This window comes from Argiope bruennichi, chromosome 1 (genome assembly GCF_947563725.1).
Source record: "Argiope bruennichi chromosome 1, qqArgBrue1.1, whole genome shotgun sequence".
Classification (NCBI taxonomy): domain Eukaryota; kingdom Metazoa; phylum Arthropoda; class Arachnida; order Araneae; family Araneidae; genus Argiope; species Argiope bruennichi.
Window position 1 is genome coordinate 95,701,394 of NC_079151.1, and position 27,164 is coordinate 95,728,557.

General features: G+C 27.3%; 1 protein-coding gene across 2 annotated transcripts in view; it reads left to right on the plus strand.

Annotated features, from left to right (window-relative positions):
* Window positions 1-27,164, plus strand: part of LOC129966174 (uncharacterized) — a 448,724-nt gene that overhangs the window by 385,037 nt on the left and 36,523 nt on the right. For both annotated transcript variants that reach the window (XM_056080579.1, XM_056080587.1), the window contains exons 9-10: window positions 18,124-18,205; window positions 19,611-19,761. In XM_056080579.1, the coding sequence (XP_055936554.1) occupies window positions 18,124-18,205; window positions 19,611-19,761 (233 nt within the window). The remainder of the gene's footprint in view (window positions 1-18,123; window positions 18,206-19,610; window positions 19,762-27,164) is intronic.

Sequence of the window (27,164 nt, forward strand, 5' to 3'; positions counted from 1 at the left end):
TGCTTGTGTTTTTTTTAATTACGCGTAATGATAATAGTAAAATTTTAAATCTATTTCAAGTAGCTATTATGTTATCTTTGTAATTATACTAAAACCCTTATCTTTTTATTATATTTCTAGATAATATACTGATAAATTAACATAGCAAATGACTCCTTACTTCAATTTGAAAGAGACATTTCTTTTTCTCCCCCCTCCCATGCGTTTTCTTAACTCTTCATTGCCTATCATAGGAATCAGTGAAATCTTTTGACCCGTGATTTATGTAGCATATATCAAAGACATTATTTTTAAACTGATTACCATAATTCGATCTAGGCAGACTGTTATCTCTGAGAATGGTAAGACAACATTTATGGGCTTTTTAAAGATACGATCTCTAACCACTGATATGCTAAATCCAATTTGATATACAAGCTCCATTAACTATACTTAATTTTGCTTTCATTTTAAACCATGCGTAGTTTGTTCTTTTCTCTAAAGATAGATATTCGATAGTAAAGATAGATAAAATAGACGTATAAATAATTTCATTCATTTTTGTTTTATATCAGCTGTAAGTTATCTCTCTCTATTCCATTTAACTTAACAGATGAATGAAAAAGAAATAAAAAAAATCACCGTAGCTTTAAGTCATTGTATTTAAAATTTATTCAATAAGAGAAACCATATATATATGGGACATTGTGAGAGATGGATATTCGGCAAATGTTAATATTTTCCCATGAATGTAAACATTCATGTAGTTATTTTGTGTATAAGATGACATTCACTGAAATAAAAAAAAATCATCGTAGCTTTAAGTCATTGTATTTAAAATTTATTCAAAAAGAGAAACCATATGTATATGGTACATTGTGAGAGATGGATATTCGGCAAATGTTAATATTTTCTCATGAATGTAAACATTCATGTAGTTATTTTGTTTATAAGGTGACATTCACTGTTAATATGATGGGAAAATGTCGACATTCTGTAATACCGATACTTTATGTGTACACTCGATAAAATAGTTAATCAATAATATTAAATTAATGTTACAAATAAATTAATAATAAATTTAAAATCTGTTAAATGTTCTTTTATAGAGGTGCAAAAATACATATAAAAGGATTACATAAAAATTTGCACAAATATTTTTAGCGAAATTGATTATAAATAGATATAATAATTAATGTTGAAATGTTTTCACTGAAAATAAAAACAATGACAGAAGTTTACGATGAAATTGAACATTCATCATTTAATAAAATAAATCACAAAAATGAAAGTTAATTCAAATCGTTTGTCCGAAACATTTTTAGCTTAATATGTTTAGGATTCATTCATGTACTTTTATTTTATTTTTTAAATTTATTCTTAATTTTATGAAAACAATATCACGTACATAAAAATGCATTTAATATCATTGCAATGCACGGGAACATAATTCCAGTAATTGAAACAGTAACAGTATTATTTTAAGATATGCCTAAAAATTATTAAAAAAACTAATAATGAAGCATTATTCGACTTAATATCACTGAAATATGAATTTTAGCATATGAATATTTTATTTTATGATACTAATCGTAAAATAAAATTGTTTTATGGATATTAAAGTGGCAAAAAATGGTTTTTGTTCCGTGATATGCTATTAAGTTATTGAAAAAATATTGAATCGATGATTAATTTTCAATAAACTTCTAAATTATGAAACATTGAAACATCCGACTTTTTCAGCATTTTTAACCCATGAAGTGACAACGTCCCAAATTTGCATATTATAAGAGATTACCATGCGGGGCATTAGAATTTTTTTTTTTAATATATATATGTCAAAACAAGCAATTCACAGATAGTATGTTAGCCTTCAAATGCTCACAATTTTGGTAGCTACATAAAAATTCATTTGTTGTTAGGAATCCCTTGTTATTGTCCCTTTTCAAATTTGTTACTATTTTACGCACACGCTGTGTGTATATATATTTAATTGAGAAAAAGGGCGTGTAATGCTTTTATACAGCAAGAGAAATCTTATTAAATTATATTGAAAACCAAAAAATTATTTGAAATTAATGATAAAATAAATCGAAAAAATTCAAATATCCATTTATTAAATAAATTTATCTTGAATTTTATTTCATTAATTTTTATAATACGAAATTCCACAATTTCCATTAATTTATTTCTAAGGAACGCTGCCTTTATTTGACTATTTCTTTCTGAAACTCAGCAAAAGGTTAGTTTTATAGAATCATTTAGAATTCTTAATTTTTCTTAAAGGTCTCATTGATTTCTTGGAATGGGATACTGATGTAAAGGACATTAACTCAAAATCTTTTTATGTTGAAGCTCTTAAATGAGATATTACTGCTAGTGGATAATTACAAACAATGATTTAAAAGTGACATTAAAACAATTGTTTATTTAATAGTTATATTTCCATTGTGTATGTTTTTGTAAGCACGTATGATGTTATGGAAGTCACCAAGCTCACGAAAAATTTTAAGTGACAGTTTCGTTTATTATGTTTTAGTTGAAATAAAAGTGACGGCTTAAGTCGACAAAACTCACATTAAATGAAAACGATTTTTTATTGACTAAACAATGATAATTAATTATATATTAATTCGTAATGTTGGAATATTCCAATAAAAATGCGTTTTTTTGATAAACTGAAGATTAATTAAAAATTACAAATGTATCATAGAATTAGAATTTTTTTTTATTGAACTAAAATAATCAAGGTGTTGAATTACTAATAATTTCTGTAGATAATTAAAAAGATCTTAATTTTTCAATTCATTTAAAGGAAAATGGTTTATATATTTGTTCCTAACTTCCTTGCATTATTTGTTGCTTCCTAAACAGGCGTGATATTTTTTTTTATGAACAATGAAAAAATAATAGATTTTCTAAATTTGCTGGTTCAAAGAACTCTTTAGTACTTATGATATAAGTACATAAAACTCATTGCTGTACAAGATATAAGGAAGAAAAATAAACTTGCACATCTAAAGCGGATATATTTGAATAGATGAAAAAGAAAAAAGCGGTATTTCGATTAGCAAATTCGTTAGGAAACGCACTCTAACAAAACATTTTTTTTTCCAATTATATAAGATTAAACGGAAGTTGGTTTAATAATTGTTTATCTTATTAATAGATATTAAATTCTATGAATAGTTGAAATCATTCAAACGAAAGTTTTAAAACGCATGCGTGATATTTTATGTACACTGAAAACTAGCAATCATTTACAAATATTCTAATTCAAAGAACAACTCTCTAAAAGAAACTCTTATACTTCCTAACTGCTATAAACCTAATCAAATCTGGCGGAATGAAAAAAAAAACACACACATTTAACCTGAATATATTTGTTCAGACAAAAAAATATTAAATGGAATTCCGTTTAGTCGAATCATTAGGAACAGCATTCCAAATAAGCATTCAAAAACGACGAATCCACCAGTGAATCGGACACGCACCTCACGTACAGGTACTTCCGCTTGAAAAATAGATGGTCATTTTATAGTGTGCCCCAATTTTATTCTTAGCTGTACTGTGAAAAAGTACTTTACGCTCTGCCAGTTACAGTGAAATTGGTCGTAACTATCTGAAATTAATCGCGCCGGCCTGGCTTGTACCAAAAAAAGCTGACTTGTATTTGAAATTATCTCCTTCTATGCTTCAGCCGGCCTGAAAATTCCTCTTGAGCTTGTTAATCTCCGAGACCGTAGCTGATGATGTATCTAAACAGCTTGAGGGTAGATAAAATCGGTGAAAGGGCCAAGGTACAATAATTTCGGTATCTACATAATCTGAATTTACGATGTGACAGGCGAGACTATATTTCATGCTACGATGTTTACTTTCTCATATTAGATGTCTGCTGTCTTGTAATTTGTTCAGGTAGAAACAGATGTAACTAAATGTGAATGAAGATCATAAATTATCGGCGGACTTGAGACATGTCATTCATTGACAGTGGATGAATTATTACTATTAAAAATGCAACCTGCAGCTAAGTGCCAGAAAAACGATATTTATCAGAATATTTTTCTTTATTTTAAGTAATATTTAAAAGATAACTGGAGATGATGAAAGATCTTTATTTCAAATAGATAAATTATTTTTTCCGAAGCGTTGATAGAAAATGAACGAAATACGTTTTTTTTCATGTAAAATGTTTTTTTTATATATATAATTAATATTGGAAAATTACATACAGTTCTGAAACTCAAAACTTGTAGATCTATGTAACATGTGCTAACGCAATTTTTTCAATACTATCTTGACTTAACAGAATGCAGTTTTGTTGAATTAAAATTACTTAATTTAAATAGTCAGTTAAATTTAATCAAACATTTTAGTCAAAATGTTTGCTAAATTACTTAATTAAAATTACTTAATTTAAATAGTCATTTAAATTTAATCAAACGTTTTAGTCAAAACGTTTGCTAGTTTTTATGCTAGATATAACGCTTTTTCAGTTTGTTGCCTCTAAATTCAAAATGGATATCAATTATTTTTATTCGACGCTTGAATGAATTTCTTCTAATATTTTTCTAAATTTTACAGGCCAGTTTTGGCTTTTACGCGATAAAAATACAGATCAATCAGCCAACAATATTCAAGTCTAAATATACATATCAGTACAAATATTTATATATACTAAGAAATATTTAGGTTAAGTTCCCCAATTTCTTTATATACACATATCTACTATTGGAAAGCTAGAGCATACTTTTAGTTCTTAATATTTGTGGTATAAATTTTTCTCCTTTACAAGTCAATAAATAAGTGGTATTTAAATCTTACCACTAATACCCGAATATTTAAGAATTAAATATCATTAATTTTTAATTAAATATCCTGAATTATTAATTTTGCCTTGGAAAAGTAGTGTTATATTTTTATACATGAGGAAACGATGGTAAGAAATATAAAATTTGATATGAAATATTTATTTAATGAAATACTAGCCACTTTTTGCTAACCATTTGATTTTCAAGATTAAGAATTGCTGAAAATTATAAATAAATATCTAAAATAATTTGATCTTATGGCTTACTCATCAAAACATATTTAAATTTCAGTTTTTAATGAATATATAAGTCATACTATTTTAAAGGTCTTACACCATTCCATACATTGTGTTATGCATTCCCAAATTTTTTGTTGACGCATAAAATTATATCATAGGGAAGAACAGAAGTGCTTTAAAATGATGTACTTCAAATATTTTTGATCATTGTTTGATTTTAAAAGTAAACTTCGATAATAATTGCAGCAAAATTTCAAAAATGTTATTAAATCCATGCCTTATACCGAACTTAAATTTATGCCTTATAAACAAACGACATGAAAAATATATAAGCAGAGAATATTTTTATCATCATTAATGGAGAAAAATGCGATATGTTAAAATTAATAACAGCTAAGAAAATGCTGTTTTAAGTTTTACTTTAAAAGTTGAAATGCATTGTAGCAAAATACTTTAAAATTTTTAAGAATAAATTAAAATAGAAACAAAATGAGGACAAAAATAAATATTATTGAAAAGAATTTTTTTTTGGACCTAAAGTATAAGTCACTTTTGTGCTGCAATGTTTTCGGTATTTTTGCTGTAAAACGCAAAATTTCGTTTTCATTTTCAACTAATTAAAATTGTAGCTGAAATTTCAAAAAGAAAAATGATTCTGTTTCGCATATTTTTACCCTCCAATACATATTAGTACAGTGTTTGTATATATATCTGAATCAAATGACTTATTTGTGAACCTTTACTATTATAGAGATATAATAGTGTTGTTTTGAACATATTATTTTAATCTTCATTTATTATTTTAAATTTTAATTATTATTTTATTACTTTAACCATTTTAATCTTTTTATTCAATTAGAATTCAAGGGATGTTTTTTTAATTAAATTTATTAATATTAACAGTCTCCATTCGTGTTTCGGTTATCAAAACGTATTTTAATTCCGATTTTCCTACTTAATAAATTTCCAACCAATTTATTGTATTTATTATAAATTACCGTATTTTATTAATTCAAAAATTATTAATAGTATCTTGTTATATATGGAGAAATGATATTACTATATCAATTCCTTAAAATGAATTAATTTATTCTCATATTGTTCAATGGCCATTTGTAAAAAACTGAAAATTCTTTTAAATTTTGTATAAACTAAAATTCTGAAAATTTTGCATAAACTGAAAATTTGCATAAATTGAAAATTCTTTATAATTTATATTTTATATTTATTGATAATATAATATTTATCGATAATATAATATATAAAATATGTTTATTGATAGTATAATACATAAAAATATATATTTTTATATGTAAAGAATGAAGGAAGAGAAAATGAATTAAAATATTCGTTAGAAATTGCATTAAATAAATCCTTATAAATGTAGTTAAGTATAGCAATATTGAATAAAAATTTACGAAAATTAATACCGCACAGAACTAAAATATTGCAATGGACTGTGCCATTTATTTAAGATTTATAACCGGCAGAAGTTATCCTATGATACCACAGAACAATTTCAAAGAAACATATCCGCAATAATTATCTCGGCTTTTTATTAAGTAACGAACCTATTATTTTCACTTCATATACACTATGGTATTTTAGCATTTACTCTATAGTTATACCAGCTTTTAGACTACCACAGACAGTGAAAAAAACCGGTTACGTACAATTCGGAAGCTACATTCTCAAAGAATTGACTTTTGTCATTCCCATCAGCTTTTTCTTTTTTCCTACTGGACGATTTTGCATGGTAGTCACGTCTCCATGTTTTTTTTCACATCTCATCCAATAGAAAATACGGGTAATTTCTGAGTCTCTAAATAAGCTTAGGGAATAAGAATCAGATTCCGGTCCGTGCTTTATGAAGTGTCTATGAACTTTGGGGTTTGGGAAGTGGTAATGAGAAAACTATGTATTACCTCGAAATTTAATGAGGAGGGTTCCATGGGGAGATCTTCTTTTGGTAATCTGCTACTCGGTTACTCTCAGAATTCATAATGAAAAATTAATCTCATTGAATGGGTTTAATTTTTCCTTTCGGATTCCAACCAGCAAGTGCTATTGGATACGTCGTAATTGAATATTTATTTCTATTTACATCAATTTACATTCAATTTTACAAAACCAAAACATGTATTAAATTAACTTCAAAGACTACAAATATTTATATGCCATTTTTTTAAATTTTTCGATTACAAAAAGTATATAAAATTAAAATAATGTAATCGTAAAAAAAATCGAATTTAAGATTTTGACAAATTGTTGCTTTTTTTTTAATTGTAATTTTTGCCCAAATTGGTGGGTTCAATCTGCAGTTGAATTCAGACGTATCTTTTGATTGCAGGATTAGTTTAGTTATATTAACGTCCCACTTTAAAGCAACTCTAGGACTATTTTGGGACGGACATCGTAATTTTGAACCACGGTCAGATGTCGAGGATGACACCTGAGCTGATACCCCCTCTCGAAACTTCCACACTAAACTAGTGTTTTTATTCCAGGAGTCATTTGCTTTCATGTTACAGTACATGACGCTCATAGTGACCAGTACAATCGACATTCCTTAAATATACCAGAAATTCTGTAGGAATTGAAAGCACCATGAAAAAAAAACGAAATGGCATTAATCATATTATTTATTCGTTTTAACTAGAAGTATTGACACAATGCACAGAACTGAAAAAAATTAATATTTAAAATATTTAATTTTTAAACTTTCTTTAAAAAGGATTCTTAAGATTAACATATATTTGGTAATTTTGAGCCACGGTCAGATGTCGAGGATGACATCTGAGCTGGCACCCCCTCTCGAAACTTCCACACTAAACTAGTGTTTTTATTCCAGGAGTCATTTGCTTTCATGTTACAGTACATGACGCTCATAGTGACCAGTACAATCGACATTTCTTAAGTATACCAGAAATTCTGTAGGAATTCAAAGCACCAAGAAAAAAAACGAAATGACATTAATCATATTATTTATTCGTTTTAACTAGAAAAATTGACACAATGCACATAACTGAAAAAAAATTAATATTTAAAATATTTAATTTTTAAAACTTTCTTTAAAAAGGATTCTTAAGATTAACATATATTTGGTTCGATTTATTAAACCTTCATTGTATAAACCGTTCATATGATTAATATCCATCAAAAGAATCACCACGATATTGGAATGAGTTTAGACTTCTGACAGAGCAATAGTCCACTCACATGTCGATTCTTTCCCTCACTATTTCAATGCCTATTCCATTTCCCAATCCTTCACACTTCACATTCGCTTTATAAAATTCCCAGTCTTCCAGTTTACAAATTCAGTATCACTCTTACTTTTCATCAAGGAATTGAAAAACAGATGGGAAATTTTCAACATATCTGCCAAATAATAATCTAAGAAAATATTTTTTAAATCCTTATTGCCAACCTTAGCCTTTCCACCAAACTATCGAAATTGGGGTATAGCTTGGCCTCCTCATTTATCTGCCTTTGTAAAGAGTAAATCATCTTTCATTTCCTTTTGTACATATATTAATAGTATTTTTCCCCGTATGATTTAAACTTTACTTCAGTGTGTTTGTCTACATATATTTGCATATATAGTTTTGTATTTGTATTTTGAATATTTTATTTGATCATGCTTCTTCAATTGTTTTATATCATCTACAGTATGTTTCTGTTACTATGTGAGCAATTTTGTTTCATTTTTGCTCTTGTTTGTGTATCTATTTGTTTCCCCCCATTTTTCTTTCTTCTTTCTTTGCGTCCTTATATTTGAAATTTATTCCACTGTCAATTGCATACTGATTACATCTGTAAGCCTTGTGGTATACTTGTTGGCACAGAAAGAGTTTATACATTGAGAACAAAAAAAAATCTATCGAAATTGAACATTGGAAGGAATTGCTGATTACTAGAACCGATGAATTTTATACGAATTTAGATAAGGAAAATCCATTTCTCTCTATTTTGATAAGTATAATCGTAGTTACAGATCAAAATTCATTCATCGTTACATCCGTGATTATTACAACCGGTGTCAACTGTATATAATTATACGACTTACTAATAATTCCTCGAATGCCTCTGTAGCATTTTATATATGTAGCAAAATTATATTCTTGACACAGCCTCAACATGCATTACAAGAGACCTTGTCGTACCAATAGGTAAGTTTTACTTCTGCGAGAGACATTTGAACCTACGATAAGAATACCCATTAACGAATATAAATTCCGAAGAAGCTACTAATATAATTAATGAACTAATGCAAAATAGCAAGCAATTTTGCAAAAGGTATTTAAAAAAAGTCTAAATCATTAATCTGGTATATCATAATATAATTCTTATATTTGATTCGTTTATATTTATTTATAAAATTTAATCTTAAATATATAGCGTCGATAATGTTCAAGTAAAAAATGTAACTAATATCATTGTGAAATGCTGTGTTTAAATGCATTCATGAAAAAAATGAAAAATATTGCCGTAAAACACGCTTAAAAAATTTTTTAAAAATTTATTAAAAATAGCTGGAATGTTGTGGATGATAAAATCGGTATAACTTATTTATATTTTTCATTAATTTTCAAATAATGTGAAAAGGTTTTTGTGCGATAACGTCATCTGAAACTATTGAAGAAAGATGTTAAAATTATGATTAACTTTAATGAAAGTTTAATAGACATTTTGTAAAACACGTAAAATGTAATGGATGTTTTATGAAGCAATGATCATTTACTACGCAAAAAATAACTAAATTCCTAAGTTGATAGATCTATTTTCCACAGTGTGCTTTTTAAAGTAGTTTAAACTATTTTTTCATTTAACCTGTTCACTTTGCAAACAATAACTTAGATTGTATATAACATCTAAGTATTAATAGGTTAAAAAATTAAAATTCTAAATTATCCACAATTATCTAGTTAATTCCAAAATTTATCTCTTTATAAAATAAAAGATTTCATCAAATGGCTCGTACGTCTATTTAATTTATACCATTTCTATTTCTAAAGTATCGGTGAAATATATTTTTTATAAAGTATCGGTATTGATTTGACTTATTATTTGATGGGTGAAAATAGATATGATTTCCAAATAAAGAATTTATATGACTGAAAAAACAATGATTATTATCGTTTGCTAATAGTATTTCTTTTAAACTGTTATTTTTGACTAAGTGTCTTCAGAAAACATAATATATGGAGTAATATTGTTTTGGAATAGCAAATAAGATTCAATAAAAAAGAATTTAAAAAAAATCTATCCAACCTTGCTGCCCATCCACTACTCTAATTAATAGCTAAACATATTTTGCATTATTTTTATTACTAATTAAACTAGCAGTAAATGCCAAATCAGATTACCATTCTATTCATCAGCAATAAACAGCCTTTCTTCATAAAAAAATTCTATTTATTTCAAGGAAGTTAAATTTTACTACCGAGCATGCTCGTTAGACAAGCTTTCTAATTAAAGTTAAATACATTTTTTTAACCTTCCTATAAATCAAATATCGGTTTATTTTATTGATATAAGGGACAGCTTAATTTAGATTGGAAAAACGCTTTCTTTAAGTCATAAATTGTGTTTTAAGTCGAACAGCTTCAACTCTTGATATTTATATACCTTGCAGCTGAATTAAAAGAAAATTATAGTAGAAATAAATGCTTTCGCTTCTGTTGTTTTTCATTCCCTTCATGTTTTGCATGCGCTCAAATTATCGTGTTCTTTATCGCTTTTAATGTGAACTGAGTTTTTAAAAAAAATTAATGAGATTTTTTTTTTGGAAATAACTGGGCGTGTAAAAGTTGTAAATAATAATCCTAAGCATACCAAAGAGTATTTTACGAGCGCCATTTACGACTTTAAGCGGAGCAGATCTCGATATCTGGGAGCATTCATTTAGTTTGATTTAAAACTTTGCTGTTCTTGTTATAAACTGTAAAAAAAAAAAGAATCATTAGAGGGGAATGCTACAAAAGTGTATATTTGCTTTAACAATTTTTTAAAAAAATAAAATTTGGATAACGCCTTATCATCTTTACGCACAAAACATTCCATATTTTGTTGTTTAATGTTTTTCTTTCATAAAGAATTCTTTTTCTTTGTTAGATGCAATATATCTGAAAAGTTTCTAGTCACTTATTTCTTATCAACAAAAATGTAAATTTGAACATTAAGAATATATCATTTAAAATAAAATATATAACATTACTTTCGGAATAGCCAAAGAAAAATGATAAAATTGTTATTAATATTTATAATTAAATAAGTTACAAGATTTGATTTTTTTTAAACGTGTATAATACATCTAAAAGCAATATTACAAAAGCACAAACTATATAACACAGTTTCATGTAAAGCATTTCATTTTTCGAATCAGTGCTGCTGATGAAGAGGTACTAATTGTGTGCGTCTAATAAGCAAATATTTTCTTTTTAAATAATATTTGTAATTCATTAAATTGAATAATTTAATATAAAGAAAGTAATTTATTTCATATGTGTGTATTTTTAAAATTTTGAACTATTTGACTTCCTATCTTCAAAACATAAATGAGCACACACACACACGCACGCACGCACGCACACACACATATATATATACCTGACAAAAAAACTGTGAATTTTTTATATCAAATTTCTTTGGCATCAATATGTATTTAAAATTTTATCAAAAATAATTCTTAGACTTAATAATTCTATAATTTTTATTGCATTAAAAATTATATTTCTTAATACATAGGTTGCGCTCTAATATAGAGACCCAATAGCTAATTTCTAAATCATTAGAGGGAAGCGTATACTTCCTATTAGAAAAATTCTCTAAATGATGTAAGAATTATGTGTTATATTTTTTCAGACAGAAACAAACTAAATTAATTTTTTTAAACAACTAAATTTTAATTATATTATCAATGAATTTACAATGTATTTGCAATAAGCATGTACGAAAATGAAACAAAAATGACACATTTTGATAATTCGAATATCAAGTTGTATTTTTAAAAAGAAGATTTTTTTTTTTTTTATGAAGCAATCATTTTTCCCCCCTTTGTTTAGGGAGCAATCATTTTGTTTTTATAAGCTTATGAAGCAATCACTTTTGTTTATACATTATTTAGCAACGGTCAATATTGTATAAACTTGATATTCTTTGTAAAAATACTTTGTAAAAATAATTTTTATATATCATTTTCATTTATTCTTTAAATCCTTGCTATAGCAATTTGTATAGTGTAATGAAACATAGAAATCCAATAAATTATTTTGTTTTAAGACATTTGTTTCTAGGTTTCGGATATCAACTTTGTATAGACGCTTCTATTTTTCAGAAAGTTTCTATCACTAATTTATGATTCTCTAAAAGTTATTTTTGATTTTCAGATATTACGTTAATTAATTTATTAAGCAGACATTGAAGAAATCAACAAAACCATGTGTTAAAGCAAGAGTATATTAATAAAGTAATTTCATTTCTTTCTTTCAAAAAATTAATTAAAGATTTTTAATTTCTTTCTATTAAAGCTTTTTGCTAAAACTTTTCTATCTGAACGTTCATACGCAAAAAATAAAATAAATGCGGTATTTTTTTAAGCTATCATCGGAATTGAAAATAACGATCGAATGTTTTCCAATCCCACGTGCTCGTTGTAGCGAAATGACAAGCTATTAGAAACAGCTATTGATCTATAAAAAATTGAGCTGAAGGCCAAAAGAGCGGGCCAAATCATCCCAATAGTTGTTAAACACTCTGAAAAATGGGTTAGCCATTTCCTTTCCTGATCTACGAGAGCCGAGTAATGGTTACTCAAAAAATCGAATAACATTCGTCAAAGATGGCCGGCGTCGTTTACACGTTGCCACTTCCAACCGACACAATAGAATCTCGCAGACGATTTCCAAAGAGTTTTAGAATGACTTGGGATTTGGATCTTTAGTACTTTGTTTCATGGCTAGTTCTTCTAACTTAACAGTATTATGTGAGCTTATTTTTTTCTTTTTCTTTGTTGCCTTTACTATTTTGCCTTCGTGGTATTTTTTTCTTGCGATTGTCTTTGGGGAAAGGCTGGAAATCCATTTAGCTTTTATTTCACAAGAATACGGTCTCGTTTTATATCATGATGTCCAAAACAGAGATCTTGTTCCAAAAATGTTCATTGATTCGAATGGCTTTCTTGAGGTGGCTGTAAAGGCAGCCAATAATGGCTAACAACGTAATTCCTTTGCCTTTGTTCCGTTTTTTTTCCTAACATTCCTGTAGAGCATTTGACAGAAATTTGTATGATACATTAAATATTGCAACAAAAAAATACAATGTATAGCAGCTTCAACGTTCTTTTTAAATAATGTTATATTTACAAAATATTAATAAATTATTCTTATATTTAATATTATTAAATTATTAATTAATGTTATTAAATATCATTTGCAGATTAATTGAAATAGAAAATTCTTAATTAAGAAAATTTTTAATTCTTCAGATTTGGGAGAAATTCTAAAATTATTGATTCGCAAACGAGTAAAAAAAAGCGATAATGCTTTGACAGAAAAATAAAATAGAATTTTCTGTGTCTTCAAATTAGAATTTATAAGAATTTCTGTCTCAAAAAAACTTTCTTATCACAGAAACACAAAAATGATATAACTATGCGAATAATTATATTATTTGTATTAATCATATTATTACAATAAAATCTAAGTAATTTGCAATAAAAAAAGTCTGTTTAAAATTAATTTTGTTTCGAATATATTAAAGAAAAGAGCCGAATGCTGATACATCTGTATAGAAATATAAAAAGTAACTTTGAAATAATTATTTTAATATCTATATATATATATGTGTGTGTGTGTGTGTGTGTGTGTGTGTGTGTGTGTGTGTGTGTGTGTGTGTGTGTGTGTGTGTGTGTGTGTGTGTGTGTGTGTGTGTGTGTGTGTGTGTGTGTGTGTGTGTGTGTGTGTGTGTGTGTGTGTGTGTGTGTGTGTGTGTGTGTGTGTGTGTGTGTGTGTGTGTGTGTGTGTGTGTGTGTGTGTGTGTGTGTGTGTGTGTGTGTGTGTGTGTGTGTGTGTGTGTGTGTGTGTGTGTGTGTGTGTGTGTGTGTGTGTGTGTGTGTGTGTGTGTGTGTGTGTGTGTGTGTGTGTGTGTGTGTGTGTGTGTGTGTGTGTGTGTGTGTGTGTGTGAACATATAATATTGAAGCAGGGTCGTGGCCGAATAGAGAGAGAAACATAAAAGAGAGATAAATTATTTATCCCTTGTCTTATACAACATGAGATTCCGATAGGGATTTCTCTACACGAGTCAACCCAGGTAAGGGAATCATAAGGATCTTTTTAAAAAGAATTCGTTTGGATGATGGCTTTTTTTTTTTTTTTTTCATCCTTTCGCTCGGAGCGAGTGAACTGCCGATTGAAGCATGTTTTAAAAAGCTTCTGTTAAATTAATTAAATAAAAAAATGAAATGGGATCAAGAAATAAGATAATATTTAAGAATGAAGTTAACATGTGCTGAATTAAGATACAATTTTGGAAATTAATTAGGATTAGATTAAATTAAATTTTAAAATATCATCACATATATATATATATGATAAATAATATATATATATAATCAATAAAAATACATTAATAGTTTTCGCTGCTATCATCTTATAAAAATGGCAGCCAGACATTACACTTTTAAAAATATACCACTTTAAGTATACAAGAGCAGAGCAATTTCAAAATATATGGCTCTATCTATTCTATTAAGAAAGAAAAGAAAAAGCCATTATGTCACGTATTATAGGTGCTAATGTAAGAAATGGCCCCAAAATTTGTTTCCAAGCGAGACATCCGCGAGATTTCTAAGCCCAGTGATTCAAGAATGTGGAAACTGCCCATTTTTTTTATATTGTGGAGCATCTTTTGCGAAATAAACGCTTCAAGAGTTTCCACGGTACAGAGCGTTTAAGTACAAGTCCTTCTAAATCCTTTGAAAAAAATTCGAAAACTCCGGATTCTTTGTCATTTAAATAGATCTGACAACAGCAGATTTTTCTGAAAGAAGACAACAAGGACTATGAGCCATTTTCAAGAAAATTTGAATTAAACCGCTTTCACCGTTTAAGGAGATTTTTTTTATCATTGCTCTTTGCACTACTTTTATCTTTTCTTCTGACCATAACAAGCAGTAAATATTTTAAAAGAAGTGCTCTCATTTTCTCTTCAAAAGTGATATCTCTGTCACTTGAGGCCTCGTGCATAATTATTATGAATTATTTAGATAAGGGAAAAGTGGAGAGTAAAAATGCCGTAGAAAGAAGAGAAACCGAAAAAAAAAACTGATCATTGAAAGTGATAAGCATTTCATAGAGGTTTTGTGAAGTGAAATTTTCTACACAGTACGCGTGCGTTGAAATAGATAACATCACCTGCATTTCGTCTCTTGAATGTTATTATTTTTTTTAAAATTTCGTTAAGATAATACTTTTCTTAAGTTTTCATTCGTGATAGAAATTGCAATTTTTACTTTTGACGTCATTATTTATGTATAATGAAATTGTTTCATTATTATGTATAATGAAATTGTTTGCAAATTTCTCAGGTCAACAATCCATATTATCTATCAGATATAATTTCTCGGGAGAAATCTAAATGCATAATAATGCTAAATAATAGCAATATAATAGGAATAGTAATAATAGCAATAGTATAAATCTAATTCAAATAATAGCAATGAAATTGTGTTCAAAAATAATAGCAATGCTTTGTGCAATTTATATTTTGATAAGTTTAAGATAAATGAAATATCAAGATAAATATCCAATATATCTTTCGTTCATTCATCGAATCAATATGAATATCTCAATCTGTCGATGTATCTTGTTATTTCCTGTAATGACACATTTTAATTTCCACACTCTCTTTTTAAATATTATCCAATATACAGATATAATATATTAGCTAGAAAAATATGATATTCATAGATCAATGAGTTTCATTAATCTCAGTTGAAATAAATTTTTAAAGCTTCTTTGTGTTTAAAATAGCAGCAATATTTACATTATGGTATTAAAAATTGCTCTTATTAACTGTTTGAGACAGATATAAATAGATATCACCTGCATTTCATAGCCTCATTGTTAATTTTTTTCTCTAAATTTTCTGTTAAGATAATGTTTTTCTTAAGTTTTCATTCGTGATAGAAATTGAAATTTTACTTTTGATGCCATTGTTTCTGTATAATAAAATTATTTGGTAAGTTCAAATTTTGCAGGTAAATAATCCATATTATTCATCAGATGTAATTTTTCGAGAGAAATTTAAATTGAGTTAAAAGAGCAATTAAAATGTGTTCAAAAATAATAGTACTGCTGTGAAAATTTATATTTTTATAATTTTAAGATAAGTAAAATATCATATAATATATCATTCCTTCATTGAATGGGGTGGCCTGTTGGTAAGGTCTCGGAACCGGAGGATTTGGGTTCGCGACCCGATTCCACCGAAGAACCGTCATGTAAGCGTTTCTGGTTCATGCTAAATCCCTTGGGGGCCAAACGTCCTCCCACTGTTGCGGCGCTGAAGTTTAGAGAGAGGGGGAATACATAGTTCGTCCCAAAATAGCCCTAGTGTTGCTTTAAAAGATAATGTTAATATAACTGAGTTGACCTTTCATTCAATGGATAAATCTCTTTATTTCCTATAATATCACACTTCAATTTTCACTGTTACTTTTTAAATATTGTCCACTATAAAGATATAATATATTAACTATTAAAATGATGCTGTATTTAAAGATCGATGATTTTCATCAGTCTCAGTTAAAATCTATTTTTAAAGATACTTTGTGTTTAAAATGGCACCAATATTTTATATTATGGTATTAAAACTTGTCTTAATTAACTGCTTGAGACACATTATTTCAAAGAAAATAAAAATATAAATTTCAAAGAATTTTTTTAATGCAAAATATGAAAAGAAAAACACATTTACTTTAATGATTTGTCATAAAATATTTAATTCTGATTAGACATTTCTTAAATAATTTTTATGTGCTGTTTATGTATGAACAGACACAGTGAAAGGAAAGAACAGATTGTCAATACTTATGAGTAAACTATGTAATAAATTATCATACAATTTTTATCGAGTTAATGGTGAATGTTGCTGTTTTATAAACATACCTTAGTAATCAACATCTAAAATCAACTTACATTTATAATATAAGGCCCATCAAGAAATATTAGATGTTTTACTTAGGCTGGGAGTTTTTAATATTGTGGCATTTGTTCCATGAATAAATAAAACTGTTGCTTGAAAGAGATGACGAAAGCTGGATGCGAAAATAAGTTTTAACAAACGCATTCAGTATATATATATATAGGAGCCAACATTAGCTCAAAGATAACGATTATGTATTTGCAGTGTCACTTGCCATATATGAAGAATTTTAATTTAGTAAAAAAATGTTATTTATGATTAGTTTTTAAAAGCCATTACTACTGCGTTAACTGCAGTAAAAAATTGCAAATATGAATGTCCCTGAAATATATATAATTCATCATAATAATTTAAGCCTTATTATCATGTAGTATAATCAAGACAGTTAATCTTTCGTCATTTATTAACAATACACAGTAATCAAAACAGAACTATATATCTTTTAGATCACAGTATTTTAATGCGAATGTTTAAATTCTAATCACAAGGCATTTCAAATAATTCAAAATTCTGACCAAAAGGTGTATGCGTCAAGATCACAAGCATCATCTATCAGGCTGTAGCATTTGATTCCTTTCCAATCCACCAAACAATTAAATGATATTATTTAAATAATAGCATCCTATTTTCCAGATGATATCATTGACCATGCCGCACGATTGATGTGTAAAAGTAAAATAAAATGAATATATATTCTCTGACAGCGAAAAGAACAGCGACATAGCAGCCATCCATACCAATATACTTTACCCCCCGCATGACAGAACCATTTACCATGGTCGGAATACTTTCACTTAACGCGTTTAATACCTGTCAAAGTACATTAAGTTCCATTTGCATGACATCATGCATACTGATGAGAATTTTGTTGTGTCTTCTGCAGGTGTCTTCGGCATTTTTGGGAGTGGATTGCTGGCCAGAAGCGGAATGGGTACGGAGACGGTCATGCTCATTGACGACAGGGGGTAAGTTATTGTTTCTTGAATCTGAACAGCCATCATGCGTACGTCCATGTTTTATAGCCTTTTATTGCGACCGACCGTGTTTATTAACAGCAGGATATTGGCAATAAGTAAAAAGATAGCCTCACGCCGTTGCTTATTAAGTGTTTATCAAGATTAAATGGTGACAGTTTTTATCGCTCATTTTGGAAGGTTATAATTACTTTTGGCATTTCAATAAATGACGTAATACGTGTCACGTTTGCGAATGGGCATACCGAAAATAGAAACAAAAATAAAGATAAATGGCTTTAATGAAATGTTTGAGAATTTTGGCCCTTTATTTTACATGCATAAAAGTAATTTTGGATCATAAAAAAATACTTCTCGGTACAGCTATTTAATTTTTGTAATTACTCTAATTATGCTATCTCACATGTATTAAAAACTAATTTTTCAATAAATTTACATTTTATCACTATATGATTATAGTTAAATCATATTTTAATTAAGCTGCTGTAAAACGTGTTTTTGACTTGCGACTTTTTACTTAAAACGAAAGTAATGTTTTAAAATTATAATTACCAAATATCTTATATGCTGTTAAAATATTTTTATCAAGAACTGTATTCATATAATTCAAATGATATAATTCTGATAGGTCTATTAAATTTTTTTTTTGTTCCTAATAGAGATTGAGTGATCATATTTTAGTAGAAGGAGCGCTTACACTCTTTGAAATAACGGTTTTTTTTTGGGGGGGGGAGAGAAAATTTATTATTAAATTTCTGATACTGTATTTATCCGAAGCATCAATTATCACTAATTTATGCGAATAAAAATAGATAAATTAAAGCAGTAAATTCTAAAATAATATGGTCCTATCGCACCTAAATTAGGTCTGTAAAATGTGGTGCCACGAAACATTAGCGCCACATTTTTGCCGAAAATTTAATAAAAAATTTAAAAAAATTTAATTTTAGAAAATTATCATGATTTGAAATGTTTCCAAAAAACTTTTTAAAAAATATGTTTTTTATGTATATATAAATTTTATTAATTCTTCATTTATTATTATTATTTTAATTTTAAAGGCTTGTGGAATCGTAGATATCTCGTCTTCAATGCTTGTGGATCGTATCGTCTGCTAAATATATTTTTGCTTACATTTTTCAGTACAATTTTTTACACATTAATTAATTTTTAATACATTTATCAGTACAGTTTGGATTGCAAAATGTATTTAGTAGAAATTTAATGATGAATAGAAAAAAAATGTTAAAAAAAATGTCTGTTCGCCATGTGTTTTTAAAATTATGATTTAATGGCTGATATGCAATTTTGATTAATTAAAAATGTTGCTGCTGTTACAAATACACTACTGTTTTTATTATAATAATTAATTTGTTTAAAAATTTTTTCAACGCAGTTGTCCCGTTGAGCCTGCAATCTTCCCAGCTTTAGAGAAATCAGGGGATTCAAAATCCTTAGTGGCTCCATTTCAAGCCTTTAAATTTGCATCGGAAAGCACAGTCAAGTTCCAGTTGACCGTCTCCTTTTGTTTAGATGTCTGCACCCCTGTAAGTTATTGTGATTTTTTTAATTAATATAATCAGTTTATAAAATTATTAGTTAATTTTACTATCTTGATGTCAAATATACATACAATAATAAAAAGTTAATCTTATTAAAGACAGCTTCATAAAAATACACTTTTATTAGATTTCTTAAAATTAAAATTCTTCTTAATTAATTTCTAATTCTAAACATCGAATTTATAATCCGTCGATTTAAATAGTATAGAATTTTCAAGTAAATTGCATCAGTTGTTCATTAAGAGGTGATGTCCCGCATATGGAATCAGAATTTAATAGAATTAATAGAACTTTTTAAAAAGTTCTGAAAAAATAAAAATAGTGGATTTTCGTTGAGAACACACAACTGCTCAAAATTTCAAGAGTCTGTCACATCAAATAATGAGTGGGAAAACAATCTGTGTGATGAAATCGTGTGAGAAATGAAATTTTATTCTCAAAAATAAGAAAGAAATGAAATTAGATTTAAGTGCTGGCAAAGAATTATTTTGAATTATTTAATTGGAAATTAAATATATTTCTGTTTTTCCTTTATATGATTGTGTAATTTTTAATAAGCAGTTATTTCATCGACGAACCTAACATTACTCAATCGAGTTTGATTCACTAATGAAAAAAATTCTCGAATTAAATTTTTAATTATTTTGTGTGGTATTTGAGGAGAAGTTTTCCAGTAACTTACTAATGATAAATTATTAAATTTGATTATGGCTAATATCTTGAGTTTACTAATTAAATTTAGATTTATTACATATTTATTGAAGACTATTGGAAAGCATGACTTTTCAAATATTAATAATTTTATAAACTTATTTGGTAGCTAATAGAGAAAAGTTTTTGATATGTATTGATTATTCATGATTAGATTAGTACCGTTGTTATTTCATGAGTAATGTATTAAATGAAATGAGCAGCGATTAATTTTAATTGATTAATTTTATATTGATATCCTCATTGTTTGATGAATATTAAAGAAAATGAAATGAATGCTCAAATATATTTAAAAATTAAGATTTTCATTTGTATTCACTAATGCATTATCCGATATATTTTTCAATATATCCTTCTATTTTCCTTCTAGAGGCAAATTTAATCATTTAATTGTTTAAAGCAATAACCCATATTGTAACCAAATCTATGCATATTTTCTACTTTAAGGTACTTTAACAATTTCTTTCGTGTAGATAGTTTTTGATAGTTTTCTTCATTTAAGATTAATAATTAAATAACTTCCTTGTGTCAAGCGCGGTATTCTGCATGAAATTTATTCTTATATATTTTATTAATTTTCAGTAAATATTAGTACCGTATAAAATACTGTATATGGTAATATTTGCACCATACAAATATTGCATACGGTAATATTTTAGTACCCTAAAAATATTAGTACCATATAAAATACTATATATGGTAATATTTGCACCATATAAAATATTATATATGGTAATATTTGCACCATATAAATATTGCATACGGTAATATTTTAGTACCCTAAAATATTAGTACCATATAAAATACTGTATATGGTAATATTTGCACCATACAAATATTGCATACGGTAATATTTGCGCCATACAAATATTGCATACGGTAATATTTTAGTACCCTAGAAATATTAGTACCATATAAAGAGCTACTTCTTAGAATGCTTCAGATATATTAATTATTTATAAAAAGATACTTCTTACAAACTCGAATAATTAGTAAATAATATTAGTAATCCGATTACTGAATAGCAGTTTTATAAAATAATAAATAAATAAATAAATATATATTGTATAAATACCATCTAGAAAAATAAAAATAAATCCCACTAACAGTTGATATAAAATAATAATAATAATAATAATAATAATTTTAAAAAAATTATAATTAGCTTTCTAATATGTTCAAAATAAAAATTTTTAATTTAAAAGATTTGCACGCACTTCATCAACGGAACTGAGCTATCGGAAAAATCTATTCTCAACTTCCCTTCGCTTTTCTTTTTTATTGCTGCCTGCAAAAGTTATTACCAATTCTTCCGTATTTCTTTTTTCGTTTACATTTCGATATTAAAATGGAACGAGATGTATTTGACGTGATTCACTGCTGATGTTTACAATTCGACTTTCGCCAAGACTCAGAAAATCCAAAGGTTTTCCCGATCCATCTTCTTCAGACTGCTTGCAACCAGCCTTTTGGCGTATTTTTCACTTTTCTCTTTTTGGATGATGGGAAATTTTGGACAAATAAAAAAAAATAAGTAAAATAAATCTGCAATAAAAATAAAGTTTCTTAGCGATCGATGTCTGAGAAAGCCAGCCACCATTCCTCCTCCCGGAATTGAGGATCGTCATCTGGATATAACGAAAACGGGCCTAGACTGAGAAAATCTACAGCCTCAAGTCGCATGGCGGGAGTAAGGCTATAAAATTAAGTTCTTCCCACAAAGCGATCGTTCTGAATGAGAAAAAGTGGCGAGAAGATAAAAGTCTGAAGAAGAAGAAGAATAAGAAGAAATAAAAACTAAATCTGATAGGAAAAAATAAAAATAAAAGATTCGACGATGTGATTCCGATTATAAATTGCCGCTTGTCGCAGTAAATAAGCATAAATCACTTTAAGCCATAGGATGGGTACTTTTAAAGGCCTCCTAGGGGTTAGTGGTAAAAGGTAAAGTGGTATAAATGCCATTTGTTGTTATATCTCAATGATATCAGTGTCTTGAGGCACGAGCAGTAAAATGTAGCACTAATTGCCATTCAAGTTTTCACTAAGGCTTTCAAAGAATAATTGTTTTTCTTAAATTAAACCCGTTTTATTATCACTTAAATTGATTTTGTTTCTTAGACTTTAAAGACGCGTGAAGGAATGCGGGATTGTGATAGAATCAAAATTGAATAAATGAAGGGATTAAAATAGATAAGTGCCATAAATTAGAACACGGGACTTGAATGAAAACTAGTGGGGGAGATACATTACAACTGGTTAATTTATTAGCGCCATAAATCTAGTTGGTATAAAGGTGTTATTTCATGAATAAAACATGGAAACTTGAAATATAAATTTCAGTATTCAAAGTTAAATGTGACAAAATGTATGAAATGTATTTTGGATCTATTTTTTGTTTTATTAATTCTAATCTAAATATTAAATAAAATTATAAACTCACAATGCTTTTTTACCCACTGTTAATCATTTAATAACTAGCCTTACCACACAATAAAATAGCATTTTATCCTTTCATTTTATTACTCCTACAATAAAATATATAATTTAATTCTTTTTATGGCTTTAACTAAAATGCAATGTAAACAAATTAATTTTAGAGACAACCATTGATTTGCCCTATAGGTTCGAGTCTTGTCTTAATTAAAATGAACTGAAGTCTCACCCTCCTTTTCGATTAATCATATGATCACTTTTAATTATCCGAGAGCGACTGTTAAAAAGAAAAGAATTATACACCATATCAACATGATGAATGTCAGACCTTGAAACATCTGTCCGATCTAATGAAAATATTCGAAATCAAGTTATTTCAACATGTTATTCATAGGCTGTATACTGTAAATTACTTCATTGCTATATGTGTGTTTGAAAATCATTCAAAACGCTCTGGAGGAGATATCATTAGAACTTATAAATAAACACATTACGCACATGTGTTTATAGAAATTTTTATATAATATATAGTACTCCTTAAGAAAAAGTTTCTTAAAATTATAATTAAATTTTATTTTAAATGATAAACTTAACGTTTATTCCCTGAATAACTTTGTAGTTAGTTATTGCAAAAACATCATTTTTACATCACCTTATAGCAATAAAAAAATTATGTGAGACTAATTTTTTTTTCCTTATAGTCAATTGCACAAATTTCAGTAATTTTTTAGAAAATATTTTAAATGTAATTAGAATTTTCATTTTTTTTTAATTATTGAATTTGTATCCTTTCACATTTAGATCACGCTAAATATATTTTTCAATTTGTTTCTTACTGCTGCCGAATAATTAAAATTAAACTTTAATAATAAAATAAAATACAGTCAGACGATTCTCGCTATGGTTTTTTTGGGACAAGAAATTCTGTTTTCTTTCAAATTTTTTTCGAGTCATTTCTTTAAAATAAAATGCAGAGCTTCTTTCTTCATTTACAGATTGGATTTTTTTAAAAAAAATTTTAACGTATATAAATAATGAGAGGTAGTCAATTTACTTTTATATTTAATACAAAATAAATCTCAAAAATCATGCATATTAACATACTGACCTTTCACAGTACCGTAATATAATAAAGAAAATAACTTTAGACAAAGAACAACTCTTCCTCTTTTACATTCACTCAAAAAGAAAATTCATTTTAATTAGTACAAATTCATTTTGGTTTACTCTTATCTTGGTTAGTCTTATCTTTGCAATAAGAAATAACTAACTATAAGAGGTTTGAAACAGATGCTAGGATGACAGGAAAAATGATGTTAAGTGTCGCACTTCCGGACGCAATACTAATTCAAAACTATTTTAATCACTGCTTGTTAATTAATGAAACCGCAAACTCACTTGAGTGCCTCAGTCCTAATGTTCATTGTTATCTGTAGGATATTTCGGAATGAATGTGGGACCTAAATTGAATTTCTGGTCTCTCATTTTGGGCATTACGATATATATATCAGGAAACAGAATTTAAGTAAAGGAACAGGCTATTTTAAGAACAAATAATGCTTATATGTGTTGCAAATGAATGAGTTTATTGATTTTTCGCTCCATAAAGTCAAAGTCCTTAAACGTAGGTAAAGGTATCAAAAGAAAGTTCAGCCCTTGCATAAAGGAATTTAAGGTATTTGAGTGGATTGAAAACATGAATTTGGATGAAAATTCGCGTTTTATTTGTTATTTATTTATTTATTTTGCAGTTTCAAAATATAGCTACGTTTCTGTTTTCAGTGATATCTTTATTATGTCTCTATATCAGTTAAAAACCAGGTTATAGAAAACAATCGACATGTTACTTATTTATAAGTATTTAAAGATTTCCAATGCGTTTTCTGAAAAAAAAAAGATTTTTCATAATTCTACTGTACTAGCATCGTCATATCTCAAAAACTAATCAAGATTTGTTAATGAAATTTATAATAAGTGCTTATTATGTTATGCAGAATGTAATGAACTATGAATTTTATGTTGAATGCTCTAAATGTGGATTTATGATTGCTTAATCTAAATATAGTTGAAAAAAATTCCAAAATTTCATAGATGATTTCATGTATTACACACAAAAATTTTATTTTTGTATATAGTTCTTAAATAATAGTTAGTAATAGTTTTACTTAGATAAAAACTTTACACTCTAAAATATATTACATATGTAGTGTTGCAAAGAAAAATAAAAAACTATAACAATTTTTTTTCTCTGGAACAGTCTTAGTTTTTGTTAATAAATGCTAAAAGACATTAATTTAAATTCTAAAAATAATAATAATAGTACAGAAAACAGGAGAAACATTAATTTTGGATTCTAAGAGAAGGGATTATTGATTTCGCCGTAATTCCTTTTATGGCGAAAAAATTGGCATTTTTTATGGCTGTCGCCTTAAAGCTTTCCTTTATTAACATGCAATATTAACTTAAAATTATAATATCTCTCTGTGGAAATATGCGGAAGAATTCAGAAGCGCACGTTCCGGTTTTTATGAAAGGGGAGGTAGCAGCTCAGGAACCATCCTCGTCATCTGACAGCGTTTCAAAATTACGATGTCCGTCAAAAACAGACAGTACGTAAATATAACCAAATTAAACCAATCCTGTTTTTTACGTAAAGATTTGATTTAATGTTTTTTATGAAGGTTGATTGAACATTTTCCATTCTTAAGAAAAAATTCTAAATGGAGATTCCCATTGAAATCTTTTTGTAGAAGTATACAAAAATATTCAAAAGAGAATGTTCCTTATTTTTATATAAAAATTTGATTTAATTCATTTTATGAAGGCCGATAAAAAATTTTCCTCCTAAACAAACAATTCTAACTGAAGATTACAACTGATATCTCTTTGTAGAAGTATGCAAAATTTTCCAGAAGATCATATTCCCCATTTTGTATACAAAAATTTGATCTAATATTTTTTTTTCATTTAAGCTTGACAAAATTTTTAAACACAAATAAATATTTAATTGGCAGGATGAAAGCATGTTTTAATTAATTCAAAAAATAAATGCACTGCTATAATTTTCACTTCTTAAAAACAAAAAAGAATTACAAATTTTCTGTAGGATTCGTAATAGTTGACTAATTACCGAAAATGAAATTAATTAATTCCAGTTTTAGTTAATATAATCGTATGCATACAGAGTAGTCAAAAATATATTTAAAGCAATTTAATTACAGTTATATTAGATAATTTATGTAGTTTCGAACCTACACCTTTCCGCGAAAAAATAATCTGAAATTTAATAGTCATTAGCCATATTTTCCTGATATAATCTACTATCAAAAATTCTAGAAACCTCACATAGCAAAGTAAGAGCTCTGAACAAAGCAACGCGATATTTTTAAGAGAGTAAGTAGAATTTCTATGAGTTGAATGACCAGGTATTGAGTTCCAGGTTGGCAAATTCGCGAAGATCTTTCTTTTTCTCTCCTTGCTATATTTTCTCATAGATAAACTAAAACCAACAAAATTGTGTTATTAATTTCACAAACTGCTATTTATAAAATCGTTCATTCAATCTGCATTATACTGGATCAAAATTGTTCTAAATTATTTTGATCGTAATATTTTATTATGCAGTAAAATTTATAGTATTGCTGAAACTATCACAGAAAAAACACTTGAGAGATCCAGAATCTTTCAGCATGTATTTTGACTTTTTTTAAACATTTCAACCAAATTATTCCAAACGTTTTTGGTCATAATATATTATTATGTGGTAAACATTTTTTTTCTTTTTAAAATTGTAGAATTTTTTTTTAGAATAATACTTGAGAGATCCAGATTCTTGTTACCTGGATCTTGATGGGGTTTTTTTTTCAATCTTTGAACCCAATATCAACTTCAATCGAAGAAGCTGAAACTATTTTTTAAAGTATTATTATAATTTTCATATATTATTATCCTTTTGATAGACCAAATTCAATCAATCGGGACAGGAGATAAAAATATTCGTTTAAGAGAAACAGTGATTTTATGAAAATTTCATTAAATCTGCTAGATTTTAAAACCAGAATTATTCTTTTTTTAAACTTTTTGGTTAATATTATTTAAAGTTTACTATCAATATTTCTTTTTTAAAATAATGGATAATATTTTTCTTACCATCTGCAGTGTGCCAATTTCAAATGGTTTTTTTTATTTTTTTATTTTAACCCATTCACTGCTATTTACGAGATATCTCTTAGAAAACTGCA